General features: G+C 40.9%; 1 protein-coding gene across 1 annotated transcript; it reads right to left on the bottom strand.

The window, feature by feature from the left end:
- Positions 1-356: 356 nt before the first annotated feature.
- LOC124159860 (beta-3 adrenergic receptor-like) lies at positions 357-2,791 on the bottom strand. Its single transcript, XM_046535760.1, has one exon. It carries the CDS (start codon positions 2,784-2,786, stop codon positions 1,221-1,223), a length of 1,566 nt encoding a protein of 521 aa, XP_046391716.1. The 5' UTR covers positions 2,787-2,791; the 3' UTR covers positions 357-1,220.
- Between the last annotated feature and the right edge of the window lie 6,715 nt (positions 2,792-9,506).

The following is a 9,506-nucleotide window of genomic DNA, read 5'->3' as shown; positions in this document are numbered from 1 at the left end:
TTTTTGTGAGAATTTCGTGTCCCGCAGAAAAATTGGGTGATATTTATTTCATGGCGAACACATGCGGGTGATGTATCGACAGATTTATGGCTTGTTTAGTTTTCTTGAGGGTCTTTTTCTCTTAATTCTGATGGTAATCTGCCAGCACATCAGCTGCCTCGTGTACAACTTGAGCATTCCTATTTGGTCCTGTCGTTTTTCCCTCTTGATGCTCAGGTGTTTGAAGTGAAGAACAGTCCTTAATTGCGTATGAAACGACTATAAAAACGATACTTACATAATCTATGGAGGTAGAAAATCGCTTATTTTAATAAGTTAACACATATTGTGTGACTATACGGAGAAAATTTCATATTCAATGGAAATTTTTTTTATAATGAGTACAAGCTAAGCAGCTACACATCCATACGACACACACACGAGTATCTTTCATTCATAATTATAGATTAAGCTCACCAGTTCATTTTAAGTTATTTATCTTCGTATTTACATGGAAATCAGCCTAAAATGAAGAACTTTTTTAGTTTTACGGAGTATTTTTTCTCCGTTGGCTCGCCCTTCTGTGGAAATCTCAATTAGATTTGGTAATCGATCCATTGTGACTCTCCCCTTTTTTAAAATAATGTATTCACCATGAGAGTTAGGCATTCAAATTTCCTTATTCCAGTGTAGCTATGAGCTTTCACGAAATGCTCTACCTAGCAAGTCATATGGACGGTATTTTTTCGGAAGGTCACATCTTGAGTCGCTGGATACATTTGAGATCACGTTTTGCTAGTTAAAGTGGAGAACTATTAACCAACCTATTATTTTCTGTCTAACTTTGGCGCTATGCTTCAATCACAATAATTAGCCTTTGAAATGGAGGGAAAAAGGTTTTTTCCTATGTTTTTAGGTAATCAAGTACCTCTTTGAACTTAAATGTGGGCAGATCATTGCCACTTAAATTAACACTGATCATTATTCCTTTGGAAACTTTTTTTTCGATCACTCGTATCCACTGTGGAATGCTGAAAGTCCTATTAGCAAAAAGTATATGCTGATGGAAAAATCGGAGCCATCCCTATAATTTTCGTTATTAAGTACACAATCTCTTTCAGTATGGCTTCATTATGTTTGAAAATCCTGTAGAATATCGTCTGTTGCTAAAGAAATCAACGGTTCCTCAATAAGCGGTGAAACTTGTGGCGAATATTTCATTGCGTCAACGTAGAGCTCACTCAAATGACTGTCACCCGGTGACCGGCCGTCAAAATTCCCGCCTTCTCATTTTCATGTGCGTCTCGGACTTGAACAACTTCAGCGAGTATTTCGTCTCCCGCAGCCTCCGTCCTGCCATTAATGGCGTGTCTCTGCAGGGATCGAACCCTGAAACTGAGCCCCATGTTGGTGGAAACTGGTGCCCCTCCGGAAGCCGAGGACGCGTACGTGGAGAGCCTATTCCTCGACATGACCTCGCCGCCGTAGAATCCGTGGTCGAAGTCGCGGTAAGATCTGCAACAGCAGCAGCAGAATGCCAGCCCTCTCCTCGTCCTCCTCCGCACCCGAGTGCTGTAACCATGGTTGCTCTCGACTCCCGATGCTCCTGGACCGGATCCAGCTCCCACTGGGATGCCGAACACTGTCTCCTTCATCCTTCCAAGCGCCGCTTTGATTTCCTGCATCCTGGCCGCGTAGATAATCGGGTCGGACAGGGACTTGAGGATGATGAGAAGGTTGGCGAAACTGTATGCCGCCAACATTACCCGTTTGTCGGGGTCCTTGAACTCCAGGACACAGTTGTCGCAGACGAGCAAGAAGAGCATCACAGCCGGGATCCACCCAAGGATGTAGGTGCCCAGTATGAGCATGGTCGTGACGACTGCCTTCCAGTTTCGCGCCAACTGCCTCGCCCTCGGAGTCCGCCCGCGACATGATTCAGATCTGGATCTACCGCTGTCTCGACCAGAACCTCGCACCAAACCTCTTGAGCCCTCATCCAGTTGTCTTCCCAACCGCGACCTCTGTCTCGAGCACTGCGTTCTGCGGACTATGCAGTATATGTGTAGATAAATGAAGGCCATTAAGATGAGGGGAGCGAAGAAGAGGCAGCTGAAGACGGCCCTGAATCCCAGCTGCTTGATGAAGGCGTACTCGCAGTGTGGCGACTGGAAGCCCTGTCCGCTTATCGAGGAGAAGTAGACGAAGAAGAATGCGATCGGTATCTTCCAGAGGAAGATGATGAGGATCGTCGTGATCCTTGGAGTCAGGGTGGCCGCGTAGTGGAGGGGTCTGAGGATGCCCAGGTAGTGATTGACGGCCAGGGCCAGAAGGTGCGCCACGGACACGAAGATGCCACCCACGCGGAGGGCCTCGAAGCCGAGCAATATGCACCGACCGTGGGCCATATCCTCGACGGATTCTCCGATTACCCGGGGCAGCAAAGAATTCACCAAGAGACCCGTGCCTAGGAACAGGGCGTTGTAAGCGTCTGCAGCCGCCAGGCTGATGCTGAGGGACAGCGTAGGAGACATAGGCCGCCGTATCCAGGAGACGGAAGCGAGGATGACGGCGTTGCAGGCCAAGGTAATTACGCAGAAGAGGATGAGAACTGAGGCGCTGGCTATGGCATACGGGGCCAAAGGCTCTCCTTCTGGAAGGGCGGCTTCGGTGCTTGTCCCATTGACGTCCGTAGTCCAGTGGGTGCTGGCTGTTGGAGCGTCTACGTCTATGGTCGTTTCCTGTGCTCCTTCCTCCAAAAGATGACGTAAGGCCTTAGCCGCAGTCTTTAGTGACTCTTCATCCATTTTATTTACTCCTGCAAAATGGAAAAAGTTTTTGTTAGAATATATAATTAAGGTAAATAGATGACTATATTCTAAGGGGCATTTACTGATTTGAGGCTTGGCATTAGCAGGCTTTTCCTCGTAGCGAAATTGTACGTTGTTATAAGCGTGGATTTATTTCTGGTACATTTAGTGCTAGAATATAAATGAGCCCGTTGCAAGCATTAATTCGCGTCTGCAAATTTTAAAAACAACTAGAGTTTATCATATTACGGTAAGAGTAATATTCTTCTTAAAGTACAATCAGGCGATTGGCTTAAAACTGGCACACTTGGCCTGAAATCGGAATGCTATGATTTTTTAAAAGGAGGTATATTTTGGAAACTCTTCAGGTAAAGTAAATGTAAACTGCCTTCTTTGATTTTTCTTTAGTATGCAAAAAAATCTGTAATTCGGACAAATTATTTTTAGAGGCTCCTTTCGTATGAAAAAGGATGCGAGATTTTTTTTTGATAACGATAAAGTTTCCGATGTTATAAGCAGTAATGAATGTATTAGGCTGTTCGGAATAGGCGAATATAAATCAGCGGAGTATGCAAATTTGCACAAAGCTAAAATATTCTTGGATTCGCTTTGGAATGAGAAATTTTTCCTGTAATCCTGGGTTTTGCTTTGTAAATTGTACGGATTACTCGCTAGAGCAGTATAAGTGCACACTTAAATTAGTGAAAACATTATTGGCAGTAAACAGGTTAAAGCATCGGGATAATCAGTATGGTCAGGCGGACTAAAACTCTTATTTTAGGCTGTATTTACTATTTATGGTATAACATTTATGAACCAAATCTAGCCTGTCATTTTGATGGGAGAATTAGCCATGTTTCTTGGGGGAATGCAACCACTACTTTCTCTCATAAATAACATTAAATTCGTTTAAGTAACTAACATCTAGTACCATGAGCCTCGGAACAATTGCCATAAAAAATCAGGAACCTAGATAGTGTAGTGAAATTTATGTATAAAATTTTATAAATTTAATTTTCATTCGATGAAATTAGTATCGGTATATCAATATATCGGAGCGGATATCAGTATTCAGATCGAGACTTTGAATCGATTCTTTTAGTGTGTTTTGTGATACAGTATGACCCTGTAATACCAGAAATTTTAATACGAGAAAAAGATGTTTAATTTAGTGTATGAAGCAGTCATACTCCAGGCACTGTGCTGGACCTTTCAAACTAATTTAGGCTGTTTGTACCTACTGTTTTGGTAAGTCATTAGTTTTCATCTTTTTGATGCTAGAAAGTATACTTAATATTTGTTCTTCTTATGTGACCTCTTTTTCTTCTCTTATCATTTCGATGAAAGCAATATTTAGTCTAGGGTTTTGGATAACCATAATTTGGAATGGAGAATTTCGTGTATGTGTTCCTTCATTCTTCAGGATGTCTTTTTGAGTGCATGGTAATTTTTTCCAGTCTAACAGAGTGTTTTTTTAAAGGATTTAAAGACTTGTTTGGTACCCAAATCTAAGTATTTTGAATTGTGTCTTAATTGTGCCACCTTCGCTCTTCAAGAAAGAAAAAATTATTTATATGCTGGGAATAAAAATCTTCGTCGGGGTACTTGTTCATTCCTCTGTTACGCTCCACTACGTTCTCTTGCATGTATCAATATTAGGTCGTCAATATGAGTGCAAACTTTCTGTGAAACTACTTTTCTTCTCTTTTTAGGTAAGCATGATGGGTTATCTTGTTGTTGGGAGCTGTGAGCTAAGCTGTCTCTCGAGATTTCACGGGTAAGTACTGTAGAATTAGGGTATGGTTGAATCACTGAATCCAGCTCATTTTATCGTGGAGTATCGCTAACCATTGCATGATTCAGTAATTTTTGCTTTTAGATTTTTAATTTCAACAAGGACGTGTAATTTTCAATTGACCCGGATATTTTTGGCGTATGTTGTAAACCTCAATTAAGTTTTCAACTCGTGTAGTAGCGAGCACATAATCGTCAACTTCCTGTAACTTGGTTAAATTAAGAAACAAATATATTGTTTCAACATTGTATCCTGAATGTATGTCGGCAGTAATGAAATGACGGTAAGATTATTCATTACGGCTGAAGTTCAGAATTCTTGAGCTCTAGAATTTTTACCATTTATCATCATGGAGGAAATTCACGTATTTGCATTAGAAAATGGAATATTTAGTATAATGTTTTGCATCACGTCAGCAATCACATATATTTACTTCTTTCGCTATAATGGTATTATTCATACCTTGAAGAAGGAAAAAGGAGTAAATATAAACTTAAACTGCTACATTTACATAAATAGAGAGATAATTTTGGATAAATAAATAGGATTTGACTCCGTATTTTAATTAAGTTAGTGTTGTCTAGTATTCTCGAAATCCGACCGAAGCCGGAATTCCTTGCATTTTCATTAGTTGCTCAATCCCCTTATTCTTTTAATATTCTGGTGCTATTCTTAAATTCCCAAAGCCAGTTATTATTCTAAACTCAATGAATACCATGACGCGCGAGTATCATTTCCATTTCTCAATTTTCTTTTGCCTTTTTTCGTCCTGTTTTTTCACTTAGATTTTATTTTAACCGTGCCATTTCTCATGCATTAACTGTTATATATGATCAAAAGTGATCAGAATCCGTGGGTACGTTAAGCACAAGAATAAATTTGTTGGTCCGCAATTCTTCCTGTTTTCTTATTGATCTTTATTTTTGCTTCGCTGTTCTCATGATCTAGCCGCTTTATAGAAATCCAAAGAGATTCTGTAGCATGCTTTCCAGATTGCTGTGACCGTACATGAAGTTTTTACGGATTGGACTCGGAATTGGAGGTTTTGTGTCTTTTCCCCAATATTCATATCCATTTCGTAATGTCTCTCTCGTAGTCACATTCCATGAAAATCATCTTCCTAAATAGGAATACAAGGATGGTGTTATGAAATCCATTCCCAATCGGATTTTTTCAGAGGAGTAAAATGAGGAAAATAAAAGCAGAAGGGATCCTCGGGATTTGTATTTTTTCCTCGTGGAACTTTTCCAATTTCGTGCTTTCGATAACCAGGGGAGTGGAACTGTTCCATTCATCTGCCCGGGCAAGGAAATCGGGGGGTTGCGTATTCACCCCCTGCCCTTCTTCCGCCTGGGTCACACATTCGCTGAGGACGTTGCGATACTATGCGCTTGAACTATTCTGCGTCCCGAATCTCCCTGACGGATATCCCGCTCTCCGTTCACACCAAGGGCCAGCCATGTGAAGCGATGCGAGATTCCCTAGCTGTTCATAGCTGCGTGTATGTTGGACTGTAATGTTCTCTCCTCGAATAATTTTCGCTGCACGCGCCCCTATCGCTATAGTGATTTGAGAGGAGGAAAAAACTCAAACATTCAGCAGGAATATCCTTAATAGAAGTGTTACATTTTATTTAAAAATTCCTACATCTACTGGCTTTCTTTCCTCGTTCATTGTAATGATGATTTTTCAGATGCTTTTTCCCATTGGCACCTTTTACGTTCTTAGTATTGAAAGTTGTAATACGCGGTTGTTTCAGAGGTTGCGAAGCGCAATGACCTTAAAATGCAGAATAGCACTTTATTGTATGAAATATATCTCAATTTCCCACAAAGAAGTACATTGATATTGTTGTTCTCAGTAATCTACATGTGATATTACTCGGTGATACTATATTTTTGCGTTTGCCCTGGCCATTTTTAATTTGATCGCTGGAGTTTTTTTTTTCAAAGTCTAGTAGATAAACTCTACATGTTATACTTAACTATCTGTGCGCGTTTCATATGGTTTTTTAGTCTCTGGAATGAATTTCAGGCGGAAATAATGCATACCAATTGAATTAATTTAGGTTTGCATCCGAAGCGGTATTCGAACGCGCTACGGTAATCCGCCTTGATTATCGATTTTACGCGTCGTGGCGCGTGGATAGCTGAGCTCTGCCAAGCATCGCTCTCGTGAATCCACGCGTATGAAATCGAGCACCCGATTATCTTCACATTCATTTCGCGTTTTATTTCTCGTACTTTTACGTTCACAGTATCCACAACATCGTAAAGCTGACTACTGTAGTCCGTCGAAGTGGAAAATGGAAATATATGCGTTATTTCCTAATGCATTCATTTAATTTGCAAATGCATGTGCATTCAACGATCTTCTGTAGTTTAATACGAGCTTAAAATTCTAATAATGTTATGATAATTAATCGAGCCATGTTGAACTCAGTATATTTGATGAAATTCAGGTCAAATTTTCTAATGTTTGTGGAAAATTTATGTTTTTTTGCAGTCATAATTCCGAAATATCTGCTCGATTTGGAATGCTCCTCAGGTTTCCCGCCGGGTACTTGTTGAAACTGCTGTCGACGTTTCGGAAACAAGTCAGCTGAAAATTTCAGGGCTGATCCCAGGAACATGCTGTCGTCCGGTATTTATACCCAGTCCTGGTTCTCCAGAAGACACTTCTGTTTGGCCGGATTGTTTTCTTCGCGGGCCAATCGGAACGTCTTCAGCGTCGGCTGCTGACAATTAGTGCATATCCTGTGTCACGATTGAAGTTATTCCCTTCAAGCCGAGCCTCGATGGATTCCTTTGTTTATTTCTCCCAGAATTTCGTCTCACAGCGCAGGATTTTACCCTTTCCCAATGGATGGACGTTTTCTTGAAAAGCAGTTGAAGAGCAGCAGTTGAAATTCCTAATTTCTAAATTTTATTTAATTTTAATGTCGATATATTCTTTTCTGGGAATGTTGATATTTTATGTGGTGTATTGTACCGTTGTGTTTTTACGGTGGTTTTACGGGTTTTCTGCCGTCCCCTGCGTAAATGCTGGGCCAATACCACTCCCGTACCATTTTTAAACCCCAATAATGCTGAGGCGGTGCCATCATAAACACCCTTGCGAATATATATTTTTGTTATGATTTATTTTGTTCAAACATCATGTTTTTAATGCATCTCTTTCATTAGAAGGAAACCTCTATATGATTGAATTGAGTGGCCGTGGTTGTCAGCATGCTCTGCCCCTGCAGATTTTTCGGGTATATCCTGAGGTGCCTTTGATGTTTCTTTAACCGCATCGCTACTATTCTATCCGTCTGTCACTCATAAACACTTGTCCAAACTCAGGATATCCGGTAGACGCCCGGATTTGCGATTCCACATGGAAATTTGGGTCTTACTTAGTGGCCTCTAAGTTTATAGCTGGAGCGAAATTAGGAATCAATTCCATGCCTTTTTCTCGAAAATTTCCTGGCACCGGAAGTGTTCCGCCCCTTCATCCGGTTCTGCGTCCATAGGAATAATGGTCCTATTTAGGACCTCGGAAATATCCATCTGGTTGTTGTCATTTTGTCTAAGCATTTTATTTAGATATTCATTCTCCTTGGAGAGAAATTGCTTGCTAGATATAACTTTAGCACACCGGAACATGGTGGATAAAACTGCTCTCCTGTGAGAGGGATGGTGATGACAGAGTCCGTTCAGGTAAAGGTCCGTATATTTGGGTTTAAATTTGGTTGGGGTATACGCCATACCAATGACCGCCATCTGAAATCCGAGTAGCCTTACAAGACGCTGTATGCCAAGAAAACACGAGAAAATACTTGGTTTCCTAAATGTTTCCGACCATATGGGTATTTTATTCTAGGGCTTATACAAATTGGGCTTTTTCCCGCTTTTCTTGCTGTCGCGAGTGTCTTAAGTGTTGCTTCCTTGGTGCTATGCTCGGGTGTGGATGTTTTTCTCTGCAAAAAGATCACTATCTTATATCATTATTACATCGTATGAATCACAGGGAACAGAGTATCCCGATAAAGTTTTACCGGCACTATCGGTCTGCGAGAAAATGAGTTTTCTTTCTGATGGAATGTTATTCTGGGCACATTATTCATAGACCTAATTCACGACGAGGGAAAATTCTAACACGTCGCATCATCTTCCTGTTTTCAGCGCACAAGTCAGACACGGAGTTAGGGCAGATAACTTACCTCGAGTGCATTCCCTCTTCGTATTACTGGAGGTCACCAGAATGCTGGCGCCTTATATAATGCCCATTTAATGCCTTTGGAATGTTCTAGTGAACGTTCTAGGTTAAATCGGAACGAATTGTTGAACCCTGCTCGAGTGCGGGAGAATATGCTGGGTATTAATAAATAAGAGGGAGATGAGGAAAATTTCGTGGATTTCTCGTCGAGAAAGATATAGGATGGTTTTAAGGTGTCCGCAGCGATTAGATGCACTATTACGCGGTGGTCATCGAAACTCGCCTCAACGAACCGTGGAGTGAAACTTTATATGCATATTATTTCTATAAATGTGTTTTTATTCACGATTTTGTTTGGATGATGAACACAACATTTGGGGCTGCTGGATTTCTGCTTGAATCGTCTGATGCGCCGTCTTAATTTCAAATCCATCTTTTGCGGTTAAAGCTTTGTAGTCCTATATTTACTATAACGTGTGGCATATGCAGGCCATATCTTTGGGTAAAGATTTGGATTTTTTCCTGAAGATCCGAATCCACTTCTCTAGATAAAGATCGAAATCTTAATCTAAAATTGTTGCCTGCTGTGGCCAATAAACAGTATCAGCGTATAACGACTCATAATACCCTAATGAAAACGATGTACGACTATTAGATTGAGCTTGATTTTTGTGGTAATGCCTTTTGTGTCTCCCTCATAGGTATACCGCTGGATGAAAGAT

Source organism: Ischnura elegans, chromosome 5 (genome assembly GCF_921293095.1).
Source record: "Ischnura elegans chromosome 5, ioIscEleg1.1, whole genome shotgun sequence".
NCBI classification, from domain to species: Eukaryota; Metazoa; Arthropoda; class Insecta; order Odonata; family Coenagrionidae; genus Ischnura; species Ischnura elegans.
The sequence above is the reverse complement of the archived record's forward strand: the minus strand, read 5'-3'. Positions and strand labels throughout refer to the sequence as shown.

Coding starts and splice junctions, on each gene's coding strand:
- LOC124159860 (XM_046535760.1), bottom strand. CDS start 2,786: ATGGATGAAGAGTCACTAAAGACTGCGGCTAAGGCCTTACGTCATCTT.